General features: G+C 42.6%; 1 protein-coding gene across 3 annotated transcripts in view; it reads left to right on the top strand.

Annotated features, from left to right (window-relative positions):
• Positions 1 to 27,202, top strand: part of LOC147726133 (phospholipid-transporting ATPase ID-like) — a 795,656-nt gene that overhangs the window by 627,190 nt on the left and 141,264 nt on the right. For all 3 annotated transcript variants that reach the window (XM_086960237.1, XM_086960240.1, XM_086960239.1), the window contains exons 12-13: positions 8,999 to 9,195; positions 13,659 to 13,867. In XM_086960237.1, coding sequence (XP_086816363.1) covers positions 8,999 to 9,195; positions 13,659 to 13,867 — 406 coding nt within the window. The remainder of the gene's footprint in view (positions 1 to 8,998; positions 9,196 to 13,658; positions 13,868 to 27,202) is intronic.

Below are 27,202 nucleotides of genomic sequence, written 5' to 3'. Positions count from 1 at the left end.
GTTAGGTGGTCATAATATTGCTTTGACACTCAGCAATGAAGTCTGTTCTGTTAAAATGAACCTGCAAAAGACTGTGCCAGTCTGGTGCTCTTCACTTTCATTTCATGGCCATTGTTAGCGGTATCCCTTCAGACACATAAGGCGTCGGGAGCTCAACCAGGGCATCTGCATTGTGAGGATGGACAGGTGCATATCCGGGTATGTGATGACTCCTGGCATTCCCTCGGCTCCCTTATAAGGTAGTCGTTGGTAGCCGGTGAGGTTAAAACCACTGAAGGCAAGGATTCCAGCTCTGGGTCTGCTCAGGGTCAGCGGGTGCTGGCATCTGCAGACACCATGTAATTACATCGAAGGTGTACTGGATTGTACCTGGACCGCCATTCGTTGTTATCCAGGTTTATTACTTGTACCAAAAGAGACCCACGTGTCTTTGTGGCGTGCTTCCTCATTGGTGTCTTATTCCCACCTGAGCAGGTGGATACTACCCAGATAAACTCCACCATTTGCTGGGAGTACAGCATAACAATTTTACTGAATATAAGCAGGGATCAATATTATTAAAATATCTCAGGGTATTCCCGAAGAATAGCTCTTATTTTTGGAGTACCCTGGCCATAGTTAAAAACACAAATGGTAGGCTGTTTTCTGAAAACAGTGCTTCGGACATCCTCATTGATTTCGCCTACACGTTTTGGACATGTCTATTTGCCTTTACTGGTCATCGGCCTTCCTCAGGGCTCATGTGATCCCTACCTTACATGCAAAGGATTCTGACGCAATATAGTAGAGGCCTATGGTTCTCATACTTGTTTTTTGTAAAGTAAGATCACCTAATTTGGGGTTGCTTAGTGAGGGGGCACCACTGTGTAGTTACACATTTGTCGAGGGACATGGGCCTCCGGTTACCTACTGGTCGGATCTGGCAGGGAGGACCTGAGTTGGTTCTGCAGTTGCCAGGCAACCCACCCACCATGGCCTCTCCACTCCTCTCCCTCTCCAATAGACGAATGAGTCAGTCTGAGTCAAAGCCCTCAGTGCTGGTCACAAACAGGCTCTGGCATAAGAGCTGCTCCAGTGTCTGCGGGGGGTCCTGAGTGACAGTGTGGTGCCCTTCAGTTACCACAGCCCACCGGAGCCAGAGATTGTGTGGGGTGAGATGTAGGGGAGCCTTGGGGGCAGACATACTCTACTACCCAGTAACTGACACGCCATTACTTTCATTTTATTGGGACTTTCCAATGAAGCAGACAGTAGCAGGGCCCAACAAGCGTTTTCAGATCTCCCTCTCTTGTCTGGGCACAGTTACACTCTCTCTCCGTTATTCCTTGCACTTCTGCAGTGTAAACAAACACACGGAAGTTGTTACAAGCTGTACAGTTTCTGCACTCATTCTTTCCCCATAAATGTCGCCTCTCTGCGAAGACAGCATCTTTCCCCATTTTTGGAAAGTCTCCCTTCGTGGGTTACATGGGCTCTAAGAGAGACCAGTTTATCAGACATGAGGGGTGAGCTAAGCTGCCTCAGAAGCGGTGATGGCTGTGGGGTGTTGGTGCAGGGACAGGGTGGGTGCAGTGCATCAGTGCAGGTGTTTGATTGGCTGAAAGGAAGGCAGAGAGGGAACAACTACAACAGTCTGAATTACAACTGCCCCTTCTGCTCCTAAACATGTTTTCTCGATCCTTTTTCTGGTCTCACATGAACACTTTTTGTAATGTTTTTAATTCATTTCAGTAGTTTTACCAACATCTAGTTGTTAGGCTTGTATGACCCATGAGATTTTTTCTCTGAAATGTGGTACAGCCGTGAATAACTTCATATAACATTACATTAAATAACACAGCATAACCTAACCTAATGTAATATTAAATACCATACACTACCATAAATTAAATAACATAACCTAACCTAATGTAATATTAAATACCATACCCTATCATAAAATTAAGTAACATAACTTGACCTAACGTAACATTAAATAACATAACCTTACATAACATTACATAAAAAAGCATGACATAACATGAAATAACATAACCTAATATAACATTGAATAACATAACACAACCTTACACAACAATAAATAACAAAACCTTACCTAATGTAATATATAAATAACATAACCTTACATAGCACAGCATAACATAAATAAACATAACATTAAATAACAGGACATACCCTTACGTAACATTAAACAACATTACCTTACCTAACATAACATTACATAAAACATTTTTTTTACATATGTTCATGTAACAAAGCAAAACATAACCCAGCATAACATTAAATAGCAGGGCCTAATATAATATTAAATTACAGAACATTAAGTTGCATAACATTAAATAACAACGTAACTTAATGTAAGATTAAATAAACTGACATAAAAATACAATCTATAACATAAGATAATGTGCGAAGAGCACATATGCTGCAGGGTTCCCTTGCCATGCCACGCTCTTGCTGCTGTATATTTAATGTGTATATTTAATGCCATGGTGCCACACTGGAGGTACAAAACCAGTGAAGGGAATTGCAACAAATTGCGATTCCCTAAATGCATTTGCAAAATAGAATAAAGCACAATGGTTTAGCACTCGCCAAGCCAAACAATAATCATCAAATAAAAATGTAAGGAATCCGTTCAGCAGGGCTTAAAATTTCTTCTATTCTTTTGCTTCATACAAAACGTAGCCAACGCGTTTCGTCCTGAGGACTTTTTCAGGGCAAGAACGTGATGTGACTATGTCAATGATGAATTTCACAAAGAATACGTCTGTTCGCAGAATCTTTCTTTCAAAGAGTCCAAGAATAAAAAGGATAGCCACCTTGTTATTATACTGCTAGCCAGTCCTTCATATATTTACTTATATTGTTTATCAAGACTGTGTGCTTAGAGTTGTGCCAAGTTCCGCATCCAATCTCTGTGGTAAATGTAATACCTTGTATAGCGTGTAATCATCTCACTGCGTAGTCGGTTTAAAAAAAGAGTTGATTGACATTTGCAAAATAGGTAATCGCAAAAATTGTGAATACCTATTTAGTGAATGCATTTTGGTTTGATGCATCGGAAATGCCTTTTACCGGTCGCAAACGGGCCGATTCGATGCGACCGGTAAAAAGCTTGATGCATGTGCCCCCGTATTCTGTAGGGAGGTAGGCAAAAAAATCTAAAAGTTAATAGCTCGCTGCTGATATCCATCTGCATTCGATTACCTCGAATCCAGACAACGAGAGGAATTCACTTAAACAGGTATTTGGCGCTGCTTGTTATTTCGAAGGACGCACTATTTGAAAACAAGTCCTTTCTGTGTTGTGTTCTTATGTCATCTCGTGCTTGCCGTTTCGCTATGGCATTCACGTGCACAGACTCGCGCTCTGCTCGTGAGTGTATTTACCTTCAAATGCTTGGCATTCACGTGCACGGACTCGCACTCAGCTCGTGAGTGTATTTACCTTCAAATGCTTCCCGTGGTATGTATCCCTCCTACTGTGTATTCCTCGTGACATGTATCCTTTCAAATGTATGCTTACTAGGTATGTACTGTGTTATACGGTTATTGTCATTCAGTTATTGCTGTTGCATGGAGCCATCGGATGTATGCCGGGGATTGCCTCTTAACTTGGAATAAACTTACTTTTTACTATATCTGCATTCCTGGAAATTGATTTAACAATTTGGCGACGAGGGACGGAGCATTTACGAACCATTTGGAGGCATTTCCTGACATTTCATCATTAAAAATTTTCGATGGATTTTTAAACACGTTACTGTACACTAATACGTGTTTCATCTCTTCAACGTTAAGAAGATTTGACTACGAAACATCGGACTTTCACCGATCCATTACGGTTTGATTTTAAGCTTTATAATTTTTCCTACGCACCTTCACTGTCTGCTATCCAGTTTCCTGCCGCGCTGTGTGTGAGCATACACTTTCCGATTGGATGATTGCGGGCGGAAGAGGATTGATGGCTGAAAAGGATTAGCGCATTTCCGTTAGACGCTACTCTTCGTCTATTTCAGTCAAAAGTGAAGAGGTGACTTCCCGCTTTCCCGTTTTCTTCAAGCTTCGTTAAAAAGAAACGGTGAGAGTCATTTCACAATCTGTGAAGCGAGAGGAAGAAAGAAATACTTTTACTAATATGAAGGTTGAACAGAAAGACGCCGTTCTTCTGGAAGGAACTGATTGACTCGTTTTTTTTTTTCTTCTTCATCAACTCTCCACAAGTACTTTAATTTATCCTTATTGAACTTCACCATTTTAATTTTTCTTTATTTCCTTAAATTGAGAGCAAAGTATTTATAATTTTACATTGCATATTTATTAAGTCTGTCTACTATGTGTGCGCAAGGGTATACTCTCTCCCCACCACAAAGCTACTGGTCAGCAGGAAGTTCTCCTTGTATGCCATGGATAGAATGGAAGGCATATTTCTTAAATTATATAGAAACTTTAGATGCTAATGGGAAAATGAAAGCGCCTGAAAAAAAGGGTATTTTCTTACATTCACTAGGACCAGAGGGTCTAAAAGCATTCAATCAATTACCTATTTCACAAGCCAGTGGAGATATGAATGTCTTTGATAAGGCTATTTATGATTTTGACAAATATTGTTCTCCCAAAGTGTGTATAGGAATTTCTAGATTCAAATTTTTCCAAAGAAAACAGTTAACTGAGGAATCTGTTGACAATTTTGTATCTTCTTTAAAAACTCTTGCATTAGATTGTAAATTTGGCAACTTACAAGAAGATTTAATTAGAGATCAAGTTGTCATGCACTCAAAAAACGAAACTATACAGGAGAGATTGTGGATAAATGGTGATGAGAATTTAGATTTCATTTTGTCCATTGTCAGAAAAGCAGAACTCTCTTGTAGGAGTGCACAACAAGTCAAAGGGAAAGAAGTTTCTGTTAGTAAAGATATTGTATCAAAGATTAATCAAAAGTATGATAACAGAAATAGAGATCTTTCTAAAAAAAGACAAGCTTTTCCTCCTAAAGGAAGTTCTGAAGATTCCAAAAATAATTTAAGGTGTTTTAGGTGCAATAGTAAGTCGCATTTAGCCAATAACAAAATTTGTCCAGGCCTAAAACAGAAATGTTCTAGCTGTGGCTTAATGGGTCATTTCACTTCTGCATGTAGAAGGAGTAAAACTAATCAGAAGGTGAAATGCATTGAATTAAGCGACTACAGTGATGATGAAGACTCTAATAATTATTCTAACAACTGTTCTTTTGTTCTTAATATAAAAGATTCTGTTGTCCTGAATGTAAATGACACCACCATTAAGAAAAAACCTCTATGTGATATGACTATTGGTGGTGTAAAGATCAACATGTATGCAGATTCCGGATCTCCTTATTCCATTGTGTGCGAATCTGTTTGGAATAAGATGTTTGTGCCTAGATTAGGCAGTCATCTAGAAGAAAGTGACATCAGTCCAGAAGGATATTCTGGCGGTACAATAGATATCCTAGGGTTCAGGACTCTAGTCTTTAGATTTAAAAATAGGAAATGTATTGCAAAATTGTATGTTTCAAAGAAAGGACCTTCAGTGCTTAGTTGGTTTGATTTTGGTAAACTTGACATCATACTTGATCCCAATAGTCCTAACCCTGTGATGTTGGTTGATGAACAGAATGGAATTGCTTCACTAATGTTAAGCAAATTTCCTAATGTCTTCTCGAAAGGCATTGGGAGATTAACCAACTTTAAACATGAGATTCGATTAAAAGAGAATTCTTGCCCAAAGGTGCACAAGGCAAGAAATATACCTTTTGCTGTCAGAGAAGAAGTAAAAAATGAGTTAGATGGTTTAGTGGAAGGGGGGATAATAGAAAGAATCGAATCATCTGAATGGGTTTCGCCCATAGTTGTTGCCAGACGGGCCAATGGTAAAGTGAGACTCTGCATTGACCTGCGCCACCTCAACAACAACATCATTGTAGATCAGTTTCCCCTTCCCCGCATTTCAGAGATGCTATCTGTGATTGGTGGCTCTAAGTTTTTCTCAACCATAGACTTATCTGCGGCTTACCACCAGATAGAACTTAGTGATAAGAGCAAAGATCTAACTGCATTCATTACACCTTTTGGGTGTTTCAGATTCAATAGGATGCCTTTCGGTTTGGCATCTGCGGCGGCCATTTTTCAAAGAGTGATGCAAGATATTCTAAAGGACTGTAAACATGCTATTTGTTTTCAGGATGATATTTTGGTATTTAATGATGACAAAGATAAACATATTTCTGCTTTAGAAGAAGTTTTAGGTGCACTTAATGCACATGGCCTCACTATCAAGCATGAAAAGTGTAAATTTGGTGTTAAATCTGTGAATTATTTAGGACATGAACTATGTGAGGAAGGTATCAAACCTAAACCTTCTCTCTTAGAGGCCATTAAGTCTGCACCTCATCCTCAGTCTAAAGATGACGTTAGATCATTTTTAGGGCTAGTGGAATTTTACGCAAGGTATGTACCTGACTTTTCGTGCAGGACATACAGCATTAGGCAGTTAATCAAGAATAAAGTTGCTTTTGAATGGACCAGTGAATGTGAGAAGGAGTTTTGTGATGTGAAAGGTGCCATTTGTTCTGCCAGTGCTCTGTCCTGTTTTGATCCATCTTTACAAAACATCATCACTACTGATGCTGGTTCGAAGGGGCTAGGGGCCGTTTTCACTCAAAAGACTAAGGAAGGAAAAGAGGTCATTATTGCACATGCTTCTAGGGCTCTTACTCCTGCTGAAGAAAAATACTCCACAATAGAAAGGGAGACTTTAGCGTGCATATGGGCTTTGGAACATTTTAGGGTATTCATTTGGGGTAAAGAATGTGTACTGAGGAGTGATCATAAACCTCTTGTACGTCTTCTTACCACTGAAGGAAATGTTAAGAGCCTCTGCTCGTATTGCACGTATGTCCATGCGCTTACAGGATTTCATCTATGACATACAATATGTACCCGGGAAAGAAAATGTGTCTGCTGATTTCTTGTCAAGGATGCCTTTACCTATTCAAGAGGATTTGTACAATGAGTGGGATGATTTTCAAATTGCTTTGATTCATGACGAAGGGCCCATTCCCATTGATCGAACAATGTGGAAAGAGAAATCTGATGTTGATGAAACTTTAAAAAGTGTGACAAAATATGTTACAAGTGGTTGGCCTGATAAAAAGCATCTGGATTCTAGTTTGAAGAGCTTCTGGGAAGTAAGATCAGAACTTTCATTTTGTGGAGATATTGTTAAGAGAGGTGAACGTATTGTTCCACCTATTGGTGTGAGGAAGGTTATTGTTTTGCAAAGCCATGAAGGGCATAGTGGTATGGTCAGAACTAAACAGCAGGTTAAGCGTTTATTTTGGTGGCCTGGGATGGACATGTTTATTGAACGAATAGTTAGGAATTGCGTGGTTTGTGCGAACTCTGACAAGTCTTTGATCACACTGAAACCTAATATGGGTGTACACACTATTCCTGACAATCCATGGGAGACCATTGCTATTGACATTATGGGTCCCGTTGGTCATGGTTCTAAGTATGTTATTGCAGCGATTGACGTTTTCTCTAAATGGCCTGTGATCAAAATTGTTCAAGGAATAGATACTGACTCTGTTCTTTGCTTTTTAGATAGAGTTTTTATTGAAGAAGGACTGCCACTAAGGATTATATCTGACAATGGTGTCCAATTCAATTCCAAAAAAGCCAATGATTATTTTACAAGGCTTGGCATAGTACACTCTACTACTTCCTTATATAATCCCAGTGGGAACGGAGTTATAGAGAGGTTCAATAGAGTTCTTAAGAGTGCCATACAGTCTGTTGGTAAAGATGATGAGAAATGGGAGATTGAAATCTTCAAGAAAATTTGGATGTATAGAACAACCATGAACTCAATGACAGGTTATTCTCCATTTGAAATCATGAGGGGGAGAACTGCTAGGACCAAGGTGAATCCATCATGGTTAGTGCAATCATCTCCCTCTAGTGTGGACCTGAAGAAAGTCAAAGAGAACCTTATTCGTACTCACTGTTCTAGTAAAAAGTATTTTGATGAGAAGTGTGGTTCTAAAACGGATCCTAAAGTAGAAATTGGGATGATGGTGAAGGTAAAAAAACCATGGAAGGTCAAGAAAGGGGAAAGTGCATTTATGGGTCCCTTTGAAGTCATTGAGATCTTAAAGAACTCTGTAAGATTATCAGACAACAGAGTTTGGAATCTTAGTAGAATTGCTATTCTTAAGGCTGACAAAGATGTTTATTGTAAAGAATCCACATTGGCAAATTCTGACCCTTCATATTTAGATGAAGATCTATGTAGAGATGCTGTATTTGATGAACCTTGTTGCTCCACCTCTAGCAATACCAATTATAGTGGAGATGTGACATCTTGTTGTCCCAACACCAACAATCTCAATCTGAGTACTCCTCAATCTCATGGTGATAATGTCTCTTTACATAAAAGGGTCACAAAAAAACCAAGGTGGCTGTCAGATTTTGTTGCCTATATGGTGGGAAAATTTTGAACATCACATTTTTTTTTTGTTTTTGTGTGTTTTTTTTTCTCTTTCATTTTATAAGGGAGGAAGGTGTGTTGTGTTCTTATGTCATCTCGTGCTTGCCGTTTCGCTATGGCATTCACGTGCACAGACTCGCGCTCTGCTCGTGAGTGTATTTACCTTCAAATGCTTGGCATTCACGTGCACGGACTCGCACTCAGCTCGTGAGTGTATTTACCTTCAAATGCTTCCCGTGGTATGTATCCCTCCTACTGTGTATTCCTCGTGACATGTATCCTTTCAAATGTATGCTTACTAGGTATGTACTGTGTTATACGGTTATTGTCATTCAGTTATTGCTGTTGCATGGAGCCATCGGATGTATGCCGGGGATTGCCTCTTAACTTGGAATAAACTTACTTTTTACTATATCTGCATTCCTGGAAATTGATTTAACATTCTGTTTTGTAATTACCACTTGCTTGTTAAACTCTTGCAGATTTTCGTGTTCTTGGCCGGGATGTGCATTATCCTCGCCATCGGCAACGGTATCTGGGAGGCCTACACTGGGCGCGACTTCCAGGTGTACCTGCCCTGGCTGTCGGATGTCACCAACCCCGCCATGTCTGGCTTCCTCATGTTCTGGTCCTACGTCATCATTCTCAACACCGTCGTCCCCATCTCTCTCTACGTCAGGTAGGTGGCTTTCTGCTCCTGGTGACTGGCCGATTAAGGGCATTGAACAGGTCTATCAGAAATGCAGAGCATGGCAATGTGTGGTGCGCTGCTGCCCCCTAGTGCAAGTAAACTCAACGCCACCCACAGTACGGAAATGGACTCCACTAACAAAATTGCCAACCTCTGCCTAAAAGAGAAACAGGGCTTTATTACAGACACATATACAGCTGTTGAGTGGGTGGAAAATATTAAGCCCTAAGAATAAACTAGAAATATAAAACGGCAAAATAAGTAAGCAGGAACGCTGCAAGGATATTCACTTCTCCATGCAAAATGTAATTTTACCGGTTGCAGTGCTAACCAGAAAGTTTGGAGCCATACCCCGCCACATGGAAGCCCTGGCTGCAATCAGTGATCCGGTATTTGACTCGGATGGCGGAAGAAGGCAAAGTTATATGCATGGGGAGAAGGAGGGCTGATACTGGTCTCCCAACAGTAGGTAGAAGCGGACCCCCCGTTGGTAGCCACACAAACACAGCATGGCCTGGTGCTGTGGCCTTCATTAAACTATATTAATGCTCTAGTGTTCTTCCTCCTGCATGTATATAATGAATGTTGTTTTCACCACATTTGCACCTTGACGTCATCATTCAGTTTGCTAGAGGGTTCCTCCCTGCTGTAACCACCTTTCCCATGAAAACCGCTTTTCTTCTGTTTTTTCGCGAGGGTCGTATTATATATAAGTGCGGCAGGAGTGGCGACACCAGGGCCAGTGCTGTGAAAGGGCTCATGGAACCCCCACTATAGATGTATTGTACTCCGGGCCGGCCTTTAGCATGGGCGAGCTGGGCCCAGGCCCAGGGGGCCAATATACTGAGGGGCCCATGGAGCTGTGTGCATTAAGGTTATTCAGATCAAGTAGTATTTGTATAGCGTGGCTAATCATCTCAGGGGTTTCCAGGCGCTGTGCTGCAGGCAGGGCAGGACTGGGAACCTAAAGCCGCCCTAGCAGATTTTGTTAGACCAGCCTCTGTACGGTGTATAGTGAACGAGCCACGAGTGAGCTTGACTACTACAAGAGGAGCCTGGGCAGGTTCTCCACCCAAGAAAACTTGTGGGGAAAAATACCAAAAATGGTGCTTTCTATAACAGATTTTTAATTATATTTTCAATACTATAAGCTTTAAAAGCATAGTAAAAAATGATGACCTTACAGTAAACCAGGATACATCAATCTTTGTTGGAGCTCTGCAATGATTCCCTCACTATCACCCTCCAACAGCGCCTCTCATCTCTCCAAAGCCCCTCTTTCACATGTATTTTATTTGTTTTTAGCACCTTTCAATCCAGTGTTGGTGGTCCGAGCACTTTGCATCACCCACATACAGAGACAGTGTAGAGAAAATGTTCCAAAGACAAAGGGAACTACAAGGTGTAGGATTCACATGTCATCGATACTGGTAGGCATGTTTTAGGAGTGCTTGGTCTGGAGAAGCACTAACTCAGTATTCAGAATGTGGTTAGGGCTGGCTTTACAAACTAGAATTTATTTGTATCCAAGCTAACCCCTTTACGCAACATTCGGGTAATGAGAGACTGTAAAAAAAACATAACTTTCGAACCTGTAACCTGCACCTGTACCATGCAGTTTGCATGCAGCTCTGTGATTGCAGTTGATAGCTCACTGTGCTAGGTTACGTTTTTAACTTATAAACTACACAGTAACAAAATGAACTCTGCGGCAAAAGCAGTAACTAGCTGAGCTCTGCACAGAAAATACTGTTCTGTGATTTACACTGTACACGTTCTCTGCATCAGGCACATTTACCCTCTGCGCTACCTTAGAAGTGTGACAACGTCCACTAGATAAAACTCCATCTCTCTTCAGCAGGTACATTAATCACCAGCGTTAGCTTGACACTTTCATTGTTGCCTGAAGACTGATGAACATACAAGGAAGTGCAGCACTGCTATAAAAACCGTCCCGTAACAGAATCAGCCCTTCCAGTTTTGTGGGAACATGCCTGATAACTGTTATGGCCAGTCCGGCCTTTGCTGGAGGTATCAGTTGAAGAGTCAGGTTTTGAGTCCCTTCCAGAAGTAGGTCAGCGAGGGTGAAGGTCATAGGTGGAGGGTGAGGGTGTTCTAGGCTTTGGCAGTGAGGTGGGAGAAGGAGTGTCATCCGGCACGGCTGCGGTGGATACATGGTGTCTGAGCGAGGGTGAGGTGTGCGGTGTGGGGGTTTGTGGTCGGCCAGTGGAAGACCAGGTAGTGCCAACAGCAGCACCCATGTCATCTTGCTCCAGCCTTGCTGTGTCCTTGAGTGCTTGTTTCTGTCTGATTTGCCAGTAAGTGGTGTTAATCCTTCATTATCATACTGTGTGCTATGTTTTTAACACCCAGTTGCCCCCTTCTTTGCCCTCCGTTCACAGTCTCCGCCCTGCTGCCACACACCAACAAACCATCATTAGTGTAAGGCAGCTAAGCTATCAGTGATTTAGGTATGCTGGGGGTAGGTCCGGAGATGTGTGTGTTCAAAGGCCATTCTCTGCTCATTCAGGGACTGACCAATGAACTTAAGAGGCCCCCAGCTGCCTCATTTAATTTGCTAGCATCAGCAAGGGCACCAAATTTCTTTCGCCCAAGGTGCTATCTTAACAAAGCCGGCTCTGATTCTGCTCCCCAAACATTGCCGAAAGGGCCTATTTCCTTGTTTGAACTAGGGCCTTAGGCAACCATGTCATACCTCAGGCTTACTTTGCCTCCAATCCCTGTATGCCCCCTACTCAAAGAAATGAGTTACTGCACTAAACCCTCATCGGGCCATGCACCTAGGGTTGTGACCAGAACATCTAGCCATGGTGATATGGAAGCCTAGGTCAAGCCACCGTAGTATAGAGTGGTGCCATGGCTTGGACTTCACATCCTGGTGAAGGGTGTCTCCTTAATCGTTGATCTCACTGTCCTCCCATAGGCCAGAGCAGCTAAAGAAATACAAACACAAGTGTCTGTTCAGAGAGTAGCTTGAGGCACATGGCTCCGGCTGGGAAGCGACTGTAGGGCTACCCCCACGAGGAGAAACTCTTCTCCTGAAGTGCATGCTCCTGGCAGCCTCAGCCCTCTGACATGATACAACTAGGCCATGTTCTGCTAAGACCCCAAGGGCTGTTCCAAGCTAGTGAGGAAAGGGCCACCAAGAAGACTCAGATTGGGAATTAAGGTTTCTGAGTGGAAAAACCTACAACTTAATAACCAATTAAGAACCCCCTTAAAGTGGACCTAATAATCTCTGCAGCAGAGATGATTAATTTAGTTACTTTAAAACACATCTCCAACAGACCTAGGGCCTATTTACAAGAATGTCAAGCAGTGCAGCACAGTAAATCACCTTGCATCGCAGGGAAAGGGCCATATTTAAGGCAAAACAGCGCATTCCTGCTTTTTCCCCTGTGCTGATGACCTTTTGGCATCCTAGGGCAAATAGAAGTACCCTTGCACCCTGGTGCACGGGTGCCTGCTTTGCAAGCACTGCTGTTTTTGTCCAGGAAGGGACACCTTCCTGCACAAAAACAATCCTGAGAGGGATTATCCTCTTTGTATGCATGTGCAGCACACATAAAAATAGGAAGTAACAAGGAGAAATAAAGATATTTCTCCTCGTTGTGCCTCTGCTGAGAAGGCGTATGTTTTTGGCGCGTTCCCAGGTCTACCAGTTCTGGTAAATTTGGGATTGCGTCAAGAACCATAGGAGTGGCATGGGAACATTCACGCAACACCCACGGAACGGCCTTCCCAGGGCAGAGTAATCCAACACAGTGATTTGCGCTGCATTGAGTTACTACAAATGTATGCAGTCACTCAGGCCAATGCAAAGTGGCTATGTGTGGCTTCATAAACCTTACTTAAGGTCTGCACTGTGCATTTACCATGTTGCGTGATGCAAGAGTGACAGAAACCGGCTCATAAATAGGCCCCTAGGTTTATCCAGTGCCCATGTCCTAGTTGAAGAACTAGTCACCTCTGCCTCCCTCCCTTCCTGCCCAGACATAAGCAAATTACATCTCACGTCCATGGACGGTCCCGCCCTCCTCATTCCATCCAGGGAGCCTCGTCCATTTCTCCCTGGCTGAGAAATGCCAGTGATGCTTCGAGGTTTAATTTATATAAAATTCAATGATGGTTAAAAACGTTTCATTTAATTATTCTAGTTCGGGTTTGATATTATCCAGAGAAACTAACAAACTAATACCTATTTTCATAATTTTCATTTATTTGCCAGCATTCATGATGATTTCATGAAAACTAGCAAAGAATATTTAATTCGCTGATTGCAGCTAGAGATTTGATATATCTACGGATAATTGCTATTTCATTGTGCAAATATTTGTATATTTCAAGGTATCTTTCAGCGGAAAGGCGTATTGTGCTTCCATATTAACTCTTCATTATTATTCTTGTACTTTCTTTTGCTTTTAAACCAGTGTAGAGATTATTCGGTTGGGCAACAGCTTCTACATTAACTGGGACCGGAAGATGTATTACCCAAAGAAGGACACACCGGCTGAAGCTCGAACGACTACTCTCAACGAGGAGCTTGGCCAAATCAAGTACATCTTCTCCGACAAGACTGGAACTCTCACACAGAACATCATGACCTTCAACAAGTGCTCTATCAATGGCAAATCTTACGGTGGGTCTAGAAAGCAGGCCTGACCTTCCTTAGTGCTTCAGCTTCTTGCAAACACCAAGGAAGGATGGTGGTCCCTGTGGTGACCAGAGCTCATCCAAGTTTATAAAAATGACCAATAAATCCACTGACTTGAATAGAGTCAGGGCTGTTGTTGAGAAATGTCCTCTTATCTTGAAAACCACCATGTACCTCGCATCACCTTCACTTCATCACTCCCAAAACATACAGTGCACTGACTCATATGTAAGTACTTAAACTTACTACCATTTTGGTATTCCCAGAAGGCACTTACTCATTTCAGTATTCACAGAAGTTAGGAGTCCTAACTTTAGGACTCTTAAATGCCTTCTGTGAATACCGAAAGTCTAAAAGTTAGGATTTTTCTCAGTTTAGGAGTAGTAAAGTTAGGACTCCAAACTTTAGGACTCCTAAATGCCTTGTGTGAATACCGAAAGTCTTAAAGTTATGATTTTTCTCAGTTTAGGACTCCTACAGTTAGTAGTCCTAACTTTACTACTCCTAAACTGAGAAAATTCCGAACTTTAAGACTTTCGGTATTCACAGAAGGCAGTTAGGAGTCCTAAAGTTGGGACTCCTAACTTCTGTGAATACCGAAATGAGTAAGTGCCTTCTGTGAATACTGAAATGAGTAAGTGTCTTCTGTGAATACCAAAATGAGTAAGTGCCTTCTGTGAATACCAAAATGGTAGTAAGTTTAGGATTTTGTCTTAAGTTAGTTATGTGAATCGGGCCCTTTATTTTCTTATACTTTTGCCTTGTCAATGATTTGACAACTTTGCACATTTACACAGAATTTCAGTTGCAACTGGAATACGTGACCATTGCTCTGTGTGCTCTGGAGAGAGGCCAACCCACTGGCAGGCACCGTGATAAATTTGAAGTGCCTTCTACCTCTGCACAAAGCCCCCATTTGCGATCCATCATAAACACCTAGCACGAATCAAAGTATGCGCTATGCAAGAGTAATACGATGCATGAAAAAAACACAGAAACACAATACAATGGAAATAGCTAACATTCTAAGGGAATGCAAGATAAAGAATAACATGCAATATATACAGGAACTAAATCTCTGACATGCATTACCTTGATGTTTTTAACATTCATTGTTTTGAAATCTATCAGTTCTTTTGGCATTAATGTTAAGGGCTTGAATATAGGACCTGAAATGAACCTGTTTCAATGTTTGTTTCAACGCCATATAACAGAGCCAGATCCTGAGACTCATGCAACACATATCAAGTAAGCAATTGCATCTGTCTGTCTTTGAAACCCAAACATGTCCAGAGTGGCCATGAAATGTTCTAGAACCATTGCGCCAATCGAGCTAGATAATTCAGGACCTTAATAAACCCCTAACTATGCAAGCCGTTTTCTCGGCATGCATACTCCTAGCATTTATTGGTTTTTGATATGCTTCTAGTATTCTACAAATCAGGACTACATATGCATACATTCCTCCCTTTGGACTTGACAAAAGCTGAAGATATTTGGACTAACTTAGCCAGGGAGCAAAAGTCCTGCATGACGGGTATTTGCCCCGTTTCAATTTCTCCCCTTAGTGCCAAGATGTATATTTACTGGCATGCTTGGCGCTATGCAACTCGCACCAATGAAATTACATCAGGTAACAATGGTTTGTTCTGTGTTTACTATTGAACAGGCTAGGTGCTATTGTTTGCTCTGTTACCATTTATCAGGCGTTCATTTGGATCAACTTCACTGGAGAACAAATATAGCAGTTCCACTTCTTTTTTTAATTTTTTAAGCAAGTGATAACGTTTTTTACATAACAATGTAATTCATATAATTATCACTTTTTCATGTGAATCAATATAAGCAGCACTTCAACCAATTCATTTTCCAATACTATATTAAAAAAAGTTCCAATAAAGTGCAAATATCACCTAATGTGCACAATTGAACAACCCAATAGCCACCGCAACCTAGTTGACATATCTGCGGCCTAGTATGGGAAAGTGTTAATAGTGCTTGTCAGTACGAAAAACATTGGAATGCTGCCATGCTCCTGTGCCATGTGGCCAGTCTTCCGAGGGTGCCCCACTAAAGTGCAGATATCACCTAAAGTGCTTGATTTATGCACCTCAGTAACTGAAGCAGTGTGATTAAGTACCATACAGCCTGGTATAATAAAGTGCCAATATTGCTTGTCCAAGCTTAGCTAACCGAAATGTTGGCATACACCTGTGCCACGTGGGCATCCAAGCCATAGACTCCCAGGTAGTCATGTGTGAGAGCACACCTAGTTTCATACTCTGAAGCAAAAACACCCCATATTTTCTTGTAGCATGCACTTTTATTGATCCAAATATGCCACCAAAGCTCCCTTTCACTGACTATCTTTAACCTGTTGGTCCATTCATAGAACGCAAAATCAATAGGAGACTTCCAGTATTAAATAATATTCGAGCGGGCAACCACCATATTATTCGGCTTCCCACCCAACTTCGAAAAAATTCAGTTAAAGTCAGATGGCCAGACCAACCAGAAGCATAACACGACTCAAGACTCCAACCCATTGAGTTCTAGATATCAACCAACAGGGAGATCGAATATGGAACTCCTGGCCCTATCTTCTTCAAATTTATAAACAAGGGGTTTAGATGCATGGCATCTAACCAGAAGTGCTGCTTCTGGTTAGCCAATCAAAAAATGCCAATGGCGTCACTCGCACAGTTCCACTCACTAGCACCGTTGCACTCCAATGGCGTCACTCGCGCCGTTCCACTCCAATGGCGTCACTCGCACCATTCCACTCCAATGGCATCACTCGCACCATTCCACTCCAAGGCATCACTTGCATTGTTCCACTCCATTGGCACCACTCGCACCGTTCCACTCCAATGGCGTCACACGCACCGTTCACTCCAATGGTGCCTCTCGCACCGTTCGACTCCAATGGTGCCACTCGCACTGTTCGAATCCAATGGCGTCACTAAGATAAAAATAAATTGTGCACCTTTTTTCCCATACCGGGAATTTGCAGCAATGTCACAGAGTGCCGAAAGTGGTGATGGTTCAGCCTCTTGGTCTACTCTAACTGAAATCTGAGCAAAAATATGTGCCCCGGAATGTTATATAACCACACCTGACCAAAAAACATATACCTTGTCCCTTCGCTGTTCACACCTGGGGCATTCCCCACAAACCATCCTAAATGGGCAGTTAGCAGCTTCACTTCCAAAGGGTCCTGCGATGTGCGGCAACACCTGGGGTGTCTCAGTGGGTGAGGTGAGAGTGACCAGGCGTCTCAGCACAATACAACTTCAGCAGCCATTAACACCATTAGTGTGGTCAAGGCACAAAGTCTCACTGTGCTTGCATCCAGTTCTAACCTGTGACAGATGGGAAAGGGTGGAATCTATGCCTGTGAATGATTGACGTCTGGTCTCATTTAGGGTTGCATCCTTCAATGCCTGAAACCATGACGTCAGCAGCATCACTGGCCTACAGTGAGTACCATCACAGACTCACATGGTACTGAAGGGCTTTATAAAGGTAAGCCCTGCGTCATGCATTACGTTGCAGAAAATGTATTTACTACCTGGATTCTACCTCCTTGGTCAGAGTGAGGTGGGGCTGGTAGACTTGGACAGGCAGCCCAGACTTAAATACATTTACGATCAGCAATTGTATCGCTAAATAAATCAATGTATTTAATATCTTTGCCGAAAAGAAGCAGGAATTTCAGAGAGGCTCAGCCCGAGCACCCTAAACAAAAAACCACCCCTACCTGTAGGCTTCCCTTTTTCCTCTTTCTTTGTTCTGTTGTCTCTGTCATTTCATTAAAGGTGTCTTCCAAGTCCATCTTCTCCTTACAACACACAGGTCCACCGCCCCACCCACGTACCTGGTTGTGTCGCACAAATCTTTGTGGTCCAACCTCCTCCACATGTGCTCCCTTCCTCTTCAAGCCTTGTACTCTTTGTGCCACTAAACCCTGGGATACTATCTTCTCTTTCCTACTCTGCTGTCCTCCATTCTATTTATGTTCTGCTCTGCACAACAACATCACTAGTTGTTCTGTTTTAGTCCTGGTCATTTTGAACTACCTGATTCTTTTGTTTACATCACACACAATGATTTCTCACTGATGAGCCCCAAGATCAAACCTCCACTGATGGTTCCCTCTAAAGCAAGTCAGTGAGGGCTATCCTTAGCTTGCTGTGGTCCACCTGGCACTGCTCTTGCTTGTCCAGTGTCAGGGGTCATGAAGGTAGCAGCAGAAGGAGAAAGTAGCAGGGGTTCTAAGAGCCATGTTAATTTTGATGTGGTTTTTAAATCTTCTGTTCTCCTATCCCTTCACAAGCAAATCGAGGAAGCCTGAGGACTATGGTTGGCATAAACCACTGAAAATTCCCAGAAAGCAAGAAATGTACCTCAATCATAGGGAGAAACCTACTGGAGCCTATTTTGGACTTTGTGACGTGGGTGGAGGTTTCCAGGAGTACAGCTGGGTACCTGAGATAATCAAAGCTGCTCAGCAGTACTACTGGATACCTTTGTAAATTCACGTCTTTGTTTCCAGATACTCTGAAACTTTCAAGTAAATGTGAGTGATCTCTTTACAGTGTACATTCATTTCTATGACGTAAAACATGGCTTTACATTCATAAAAAAGGACATTTGCCTGTGCACGTTAAAGTTTTATGTGTAAATGGCTTAGTCAATCGGGCCCATTGTACGTCATTGTATGATATGAAGGTGTTATATAAATTAGGCAAGGATTCAGCACTTGTGAGTAACATTGGGCATCCCCACTCAGGCCACCTAATATTCTCATTGCAGCCATTTTCAATCTTCCTCACTGCAACTAATACGAGTCATGGAAACATTAGAATGTCGCTCCTTAGTCGTAGAGCCTGACACATGCCTCGGGTCAGGGATCCACACGTTGGAAGAAAGAGCTTGCAGAAAAGCCAGAAGCCAACTGTATCTCTTGCCCATCAGTCAATAAAATCTGTTTTAAAAAATCCTCTTGCCCATCAGACTCAACATTGTGCACAAGTCACTTGATAAACCAGCTTGTGTCCCAAACAACTCCATCATAATGTCATGTTTGTTGCTGATACTGAAAATGAGGGGTCCTCATGAAATTAGTTGATCATAATAGACAAGCATGAGAAAGCTCAGATCAGGAAGGTGTGGTGGGTGGCAGTGGGTCAGAATGATGCTGGCTCTGCCTTTGTCTACCTCCTAAGCTCTCCTGTCAATACGTTGAGTTGGGGGAGGGGATCCAGAAGTAATGGCGCACAGCGTCACATGTTCTGTGCTTGTGCCTTGAATCATGCGGACAGGGGGGAAGCTGCAGCATTTTACAACCTCCCAGTGGTGTAACGAAGCCACTGTGGCGGATGGGACCCTCTAGCCCTTCAGACGACCCTAACCTGTCAGGGGTGCCATTTAGCTAAAGGTTAATGAATATTTGTGCGATATGAGAGGCTTAGGGGCCCCTCTTGACATTTTGTGAGGGGTGGAGGACAGCCTTCATTTAGTGTTAGGCCACTGCAACATTGTTGAGTGGAATGACATGTATGTCTGTTATATCCTTATGTTCCTTTTATTCTGTTTTCTCTCTGTTGTTATGGTCTTGGTGCATGTTGTCTCATAGCCATCACTGGTTACCTAGGTTATTAGAATGCTAGCTTCTTGGAAGCTGCAGTGGAGTCAGTTGCTGCTGCGGGCTTATGATGGGAGCTGCTTTGTAAGGGTCCTTTGGTGTTGTCTTCATGCCTATAAGAATCAATAGACACTTCAACCTTTCCTCCTGCGTGGACTACCTCCTTTAAGACATAACATGAATTGGCAATGACTGGGATGAAGCCAGCACCCTGAGAACCCATTTCTACGTGTGTCTGCATCTTCGCCATCTACCCTCCTCTACAGAATTTTTTTCTTCTTCTGGGCAGTCCAAGATATATGCAGTCTCTCCCTTCTGGATGTTGTTTCAAGACTCTACTGCCTCTACTGTCTTCACTTTCTTCAGCAAAAAGAACAATTGATAGACAGAACGCAAAACAATGTCATACATTCCACCCCAGTAACGAGATCTGGGCCTAAATCCATTGTTTTCTTGCTCACCATGCCATTCCAGTTTGGACCCAGCCATATGCAAATCAGTCTTGACCCGTGCCCAATGGGAACGATCCCGCCCGAACTGCCAGGCCAGGTACTCTCTGGACTGCAAACAAGCATCCTAGGAACGGTTTCGGGCTTTCAGCCCTCATCAGCCAGGATAGCTTGAATCCAGTGGCATGGAGAGCACTTTCCTCAGCAGCACCCCTAGTGCGCCTGGATAGAGAATTTTCTCACTTCAACCTCACAGTTTTTCTACTTCTCAGCACTGTGCTTCACACTGTTTGGTGTATTTGAATTACTGGCATTTTTATTGTGTTAACATTCGCTACTGTTCAACTTTGAGTGTTTGCGTTGAATTGGTTCACCTTTGAAACCTCCACAAGCACCAACGTCCTTCTTTCGAATCTTCTTGACTCCCCGATTTTACCTGCACACGGCGTTCGTCTCTGGATTCCTTCTTCCGTCATTGGAATGCCTTCGCCTGCTGACTTTCTGTGTCTCAGGTGAACAGCTGACGGCACATGCAGGGCACGCTAACATCCTCTACGTGCTTCTCCTAGAGGCAAGGTCCACCGCCTTTAAGACTTCGTCCTTCACCGTCTCTTCAAGATTCTTTCAGCTCCTTGTTGCTTGCGCGATGATGCGCACCTCTCCTCAGAGATCCAACTTGAAAACTTTACTTGTTGCTTGCGCGGTGACGCACACACCTCCTCAGACACCCGACTTGAAAACTTTATTGAGCACTTCGAGCTCAGTGACGCGCACACCTTTTTCATTAAAGCTCAGTCTTCATTTTGCCCATGCATATTAAATCTTTGTGAGCTCACATGTGGCAACACACTTATTTTTTCTGCATTCTTTGAAGAGTACCTAAATCACGGTGTCGCACATACCTTTCGTCTCTCTCACATTTATTTATTTTTCTTCACCTGTTGATTCACTACATATTTCTCAACGTTTTGACATTCTTTTCAAGCGTGGTGACGCACACACCTCTTTCTCATAGTGTACTTTTCTGTTTGCTCAAATTGTTAATTACCTCCTTATTACCTTTTTAAGTACTGTCACGCACGCACCCTTTTTCAAAAGTTACATTCGCTAACTTCTGTACTGTGCTTCAAATTTAAATGCTATTAGTTAATACTTATTTCAGCATAAATGGCTCTTCAAACAGCCATTCTTCCAGCTCCATTCTTGTTAGAACCAGGTACACCCAAAGTTAAATGTAATCAATGGTACAAATCATTTAACAGCCTCCTATTGGCTATAGATGGTGTGAAGTTTTATGCAGTCAGGAAGAATGCTATGCTTTATAATTGTTTAGAGTCAGAGGGTCAGAGAATCTTTGACCACCAACCACCCATAATTCACACTCCTTCGGATGATTAGGATGAATTTGCAGAAGCAATAGCCAGGTTAGAAAAACGTTTTTTAACGATGAACCTAGCTTCATTGTAGAGAGACATAAGTTCTATACTCGCAAACAGCAAGAACATGAAAACATTAGCTGAGTTAAGAGTATTAGGTTCTTCCTCTGAGTTTGTAGGTCCAATACAACAATATTTAAGAGATCAGGTTGTAGTAAATTGTCATGATTCATAAGTTCAAGAAATACTTTTATGTTGCAGGAACCCTTCTTTATTAGAAAAACTAGAGATTGCAAGAGGAATTGAATGTTCTATTACAGCTTTTAAAGAATTAGGAAAGGGTAAAGGTACCAACATTAAAGTGGAGAACAAAATCACTCAAAAGCCTACCTTTAATTCAGCGCAAACTAATAAACCCGCTACGCTCCAAACCTGAATAAAAAGAAGCGCTAGAAATACCCAATGTTTCAGATTTGACTCAAAGTCCCATTTGGCCAACGATCCAACATGTCCCGCTCTTGGTAAAGCCTGTTCCAATTGTAAAAAAATGTCCATTTTGCCAAGGTATGTATAAATTTCAACAAAGTTATGGGTTTAAACACACAAGAATCCCAGAATGCATCAAGTTCCTACAATGAGGGTACTCAAAGTAAGAATGTTGTTTTGTCTATTGAAATGGTGAATACTGTGGCTCAATCTGTTTGTGATGGAGGTATTCCTATTTGCGATGTTAAAATTGGAAATGTTGACACCAGAGTTACTATTGACTCTGGTTCTCCCCTTACCATTATTTCGGACCAATTTTTCCTAAAAAAATGGAATAGCATGGATTTGCTTCCTCCTGACATTGGCACTGTTGCTTTTGGTGGTCAAGAAATTAACATGATGGGTAATTTTCCAGAAAGTTTACAATTTAAAGATAGACTCATCCATACAAAGGTTTACATGGCAAAGAAGGGTTACAACTGTCAAGGTTGGAGAGATCAGGGTGACTTTGGTATGATTTTGAGGCCTGGAACCGAACACCCCATCTCGTTTGTAAATACTGCGCAGGAGAATGTTACCTTTTTAGATTATGTTCTTAAAGAACACCAACATGTATTTGAAGACTATTTAGGAATGGTAAAAGGTTATGTACATAAAATTATTCTCAATCCTGGTGCCATCCCTGTTTTTTACAAAGTAAGACATGTTTCTTTGAGCATTAGAGAAAGGTTAAAGGAACATCATTTTGTTTCCTCAGAATGCCGTTTGGCCTTACTTATGTTTCAGTTATTAGGAGACGAGAAAGATGTACTTACCTATCAAGATGACATTTTAATTTCTTCAAATTCAGTCAAAGAACACTTACTTAAACTTGACCAGGTTTTTGGTATCCTCAAAGACCATGGCATGACAGTGAAGAAACAGAAATGCACATTTTTAATGAAGGAAGTTGAGTATTTGGGCCATGTTATTTCTTCTTCTGGTATCAGACCCAAGCAAGGTCTTTTAAAAGCCATTAGTGATTGTGCCCAACCTACAGATAAGGATCAGTTAAGATCTTTCCTAGGCCTAAGTGAGCATTACTCCCGTTTTGTGCACTATTTTGCCTTGGTAAGTGAACCTTTGAGAAGACTCGTTAGAAGCAAAGTCAAGTTCAACTGGCAAGAAGAACAAATGGAAGCTTTCAAAAATGTAAAGAGTTTAATTATAAATGCACCTGCACTTCAACCGTATAAAGGGACTACCATGTCTATTGGTCTATTGTCACTGTTGATGCCAGCAATTTAGGTCTTGCTGCCATTTTAAATCTGATGGTGGATGGAGTTGAGAATACAGTAGTGTTGTAATCTTGCCTTGTTCATAATGGTATCTTCCACCCCCTGGGAGCTGACAATAGAATGTTGACACCTGAGTTCAGTTGTGGAGAGTGGATGGCCAAATAAACAGGACTTCTGCACATCCTGGTTCCTGTCATTTTTATTTTTTAACACTGGTGACAAATAGCTGCAAAGGGGGCAGTTTGGCCATCTCCCCTCTGTGTGCTCTCTCCAGAATAGTTTATAGAGAATAGGAACTCACCAGGTGTATTGAGTACCAGCCAGGAATGAGACAAAGATGGTGAGATTATAGCGTACAGTGGGTGAAGAAAGTTTTCTGCAGTTTCTATCCGGAGATCGTGCAAGAATTTAAAGAGAAAAATATACTTTATGGTTATCTTTACGACATTGTAGTGGACGTGACGATGAACTGTTTCAAATCTCGATGAGAATTGAGAAGTACAATGATACAGGTAAAGGAGCAACTTATACAGTGGGACTTCACCGGTGAGAAGATCCTAGTGATTGGATGCCTTATGTTATGAGGGTGAAGGAGAACATCCGGGACGTGTGTGGAGAATCCAGAAGAGCAGCGTGAGTGAATGTAAGAAGTACTGATTTTGGCATGAGGATGGATTTATTTGAAAGCACAATGGCCAAATTAGAGACTCACTTTGGGGACAAAATAAATGTAATACTGGAGCGTCACAAGTTCTTTGGTAGAGCACAAGGAAAACAGGAATCAGTGACCAACTATATTGCTAAACTTAGAGGATAAACTCAATTGTGCGAATTTGGCAACCTCACTGATTCACTAATAAGAGACCATTTGGTGTGGTGCACAAACAACGTGCGCATCCAAGAAAAACTGTTGGGTAAAAACCAAAATATAAGAGAACCTCTGTGTTGGACCTGGGATCTCCAAGTCACATAGGGTAGCTTGGCACAGAGTAGGAAGGCCTAACTCAAAGGTACAAGTGTAAAGTTTGCGTCTCACCCACTCAGTAACTCAGTGCTCATGCATCAAAATAACGACACTACACCTTACTTTTTATAAAAGTAGAAAAGCTTTATCCTTTCTTGAGTTAGTTTTATAGTTGCACACAATTTTTCAAATCAACATCTAGATTGTGTCTCTGTAATACCTGTACTTGTAATCATTTATGAAGGCATCGACACACAATTCAAGAACAGTTCTTCCCTGGCACTTTTAGATTGTCAAGACAGAAAATTCTTCATAAACTCATTACATTTTCTAGAAGAAGGTAAATAGCTCTGGGGTCACTTCTGCATTGGTAACTTGAAGAAAGATTCAAACAACTGACAGCCTAGTAGGTTAACCGCAAGTCAACATGAATCCTCCAATTCTTTCCTTACATTTAGTTCACATTTGTTGTTCAATACATAGTTCAGGATCCTTCTGTGAATAGGCTTTGGTCTATTGGGAAGGCTTACTCATTCTATGAGGGCAGGTCCTTAAGTTTACCCAATCATTAACAAGAAAGGCGCTGTACAATCAAGATTCCTTGCCTCCTATCTAAAATAGTACAGTCTGCATTTCCTTTAGGTTATCCTCCTTAATTCTACCCTCAGATTAGCCCAAGTCCGGATGGAATGGCACCTGAACTAATAAGCCTCCCCCACTCGCTTGTGCCAGCTCTCAGTACAGTTGGTTTTCTTCCTGGGGCTCTTCCCTCCTGTTTCATATGCCTGCTGACTGAGCCAAACTACCTCAAGTGATCGAAGGCTTTTAAAGTCTGCCCAGCCTCCCCCTTTCCACTTACTTTGCACGCGGTCGGGGAATACAGTCCCCACCTTGCGCTGCCTTCTCCGGTCAAGAAGGGCCCTTAGCGGCTGATTCACGGAAAAAGGGAGATCTCCGCCTACTCCAGCCGGTTCTTCCTCCTCCCTCCGGCTGACTCACCCACAGGACCTGCGCAGTGAAGAGACACCGCCGTGTCTCTGTCAGGCGTTTCCTCACAAGCTGCCCACTCGCTGGGGCGCTTCTTTGTAGAGCTGCGCTTCCGGCCCTGCGCAGGAGACAGACGCCGCCGCCGCCTCTCACCACCAGCACGTCGCTTCAGGCCGCTCCTCCTCCGAGACACTCCTCTCAGGCACCGCGCCACTGAGCCTGCGTGGAAGACAGACGCAGCTTTCCACACAGCAGCAGATCTAGCGCCGCCAACACACCAGGACTTTCCTCGAACCCCGACGCCACTCAGCTAGATGGGGGGGGGCCTCGCGGCTCACCAGAACTCGAGTCACTACATCTCTGGGCAGTAGGCAAACCAGCTGCTGGGCCGTGCGCACAGCAAAGGTGAGGAAACCACCTTCAGCAACCGCCGGTCTTGTGACAACGATGGGGGTAATGAGAGAGGGGGGAAACCCAGCGTCTTGCTTTTTCCTTTCTTCTGGGAGTCCCTGAGCAGCAATCAGGTATAGAGGGCCTAAGCTGTGTCAGATCCACTCGCAGGGGAAGTATCAACAGCAGGGGATAGCAGCCCCAAGGGACCATCAACCCGCCTTCAGTGCACTGTTCTCCCTGACTGGTGGTCTGGACTCCTAGCTGGACTCTCTGGTTTTTCCCACTTCTAAAATGGCTGCCCTGGCGTTGACCCTTTTATAGGCTAGCCCCAGGCTTCCAGAACCAGCTGGAAGGTTCTGGAGCGTCCCTATATTGTCCTATGGGTCTATCCTCTGAGGAAAACAGTTATGGCAGTTAATGGCCACCATTTTGTGTGTCCCCTAGTTTTTAGTCAGGAAAGGCACCTAGGCCTCAAGAAAGAGACTATGAGGGCAAAGAGCACCTAACCCCTAAGTCAACACCACAAAAATCCAGTGGACATAAAAAGATAAAAAGGTTTGAGGGGCAAAAAGGGGACAAAATAAATAATTAATCATGAGGGACTACCCAAAGGGCAGACAGGTCTAACACTCTGGCTATAGCTAAATCAGTAGAACATACCGCAGAGTGTGTAAAGGAAATGAGGAGCACAACCAAAGTAGTGTCCAGTGTACAGAAATAATAAGAGAATAGTGAAGTGTTAAAAGTGACGAGTAAAGAAAAAGTGTACAATAAAAGCCCAAGTAGTGAAAGAGGTCTGATGTACTACAGGTGTGGCAGTAGCAATCACCTGGCTAAATAACTTTCACTGCCCAACTAGAAATATTACTTGTAAAAAATATAATAGGAGGGGACATTTTGCGAGGGTGTGCAGGGAAAATGACCCCCAAGTCAAAAGAGGGTGGGGGCATAGAAGGATCACGGGCCAATGTACTGCCAATTGAGAGTAAGTTAGTTTTACAAAGCAAGGATTGCTCAGGGAGTGTCAATGTTATTTATCCAAAGTGTGATATATCTTTGAATAGCAATACTGTAACCATGTATGCTGACTCATGTTCCCCTTTTACTTTGTTAAACAAGAAAGCTTTTGAATGCTGTAGAGTTAATAGTGGGGCCACTTTACAGAAGGCTGACATTTGACTCCCAGCCTACAACAGAGTGCCCTTTCCCCTACTAGGTATGAAGGAGATGTGTATCGAATTCAAGGGCAGGAATATATATGGGAACGTATACATTGTGGAGTCGGGATCCAACCTGTTGGAGTGGCAGCATCAGAAGGAACTGGGCATCATCCTGAATCCCAACAAGGAAGAGCAAGTGCTACTTACGGCAGACAAAGTGGAAGGTGGATGCATTTGTGAGGAGTTCCCGGGTCATTTTCGTGAAGAACTGGGCCTCTTGCATGATTTCAACATAAGATAAAACTCAAGACCAACGCCAAACCAGTAGTACATAAACTACACCCTGTGCCACAACAAATGAGCGAGCCTCTGGAGAAAGAGCTTAACAAACTTTGCAAAATGGGAATCATACAGCCGGTGGAATGTTCTGAATGGGTGGGGCCAGTTGTGATTGCAGCCAAGGCCAATGGTGAAGGCATCCGTCTATGTGTAGATTTGAGGAGCCTCAATGAGAGTATCTGGATCGAGAGACACCCACTGCCTAACATAAACGAGATGCTTAGCACCATGTCCCAAGCTAA

Source organism: Lissotriton vulgaris, chromosome 3_1 (genome assembly GCF_964263255.1).
Source record: "Lissotriton vulgaris chromosome 3_1, aLisVul1.2, whole genome shotgun sequence".
Taxonomy (NCBI): Eukaryota; Metazoa; Chordata; class Amphibia; order Caudata; family Salamandridae; genus Lissotriton; species Lissotriton vulgaris.
Note: the sequence above shows the minus strand (reverse complement) of the source record. Positions and strands in the feature narration are given on the sequence as shown.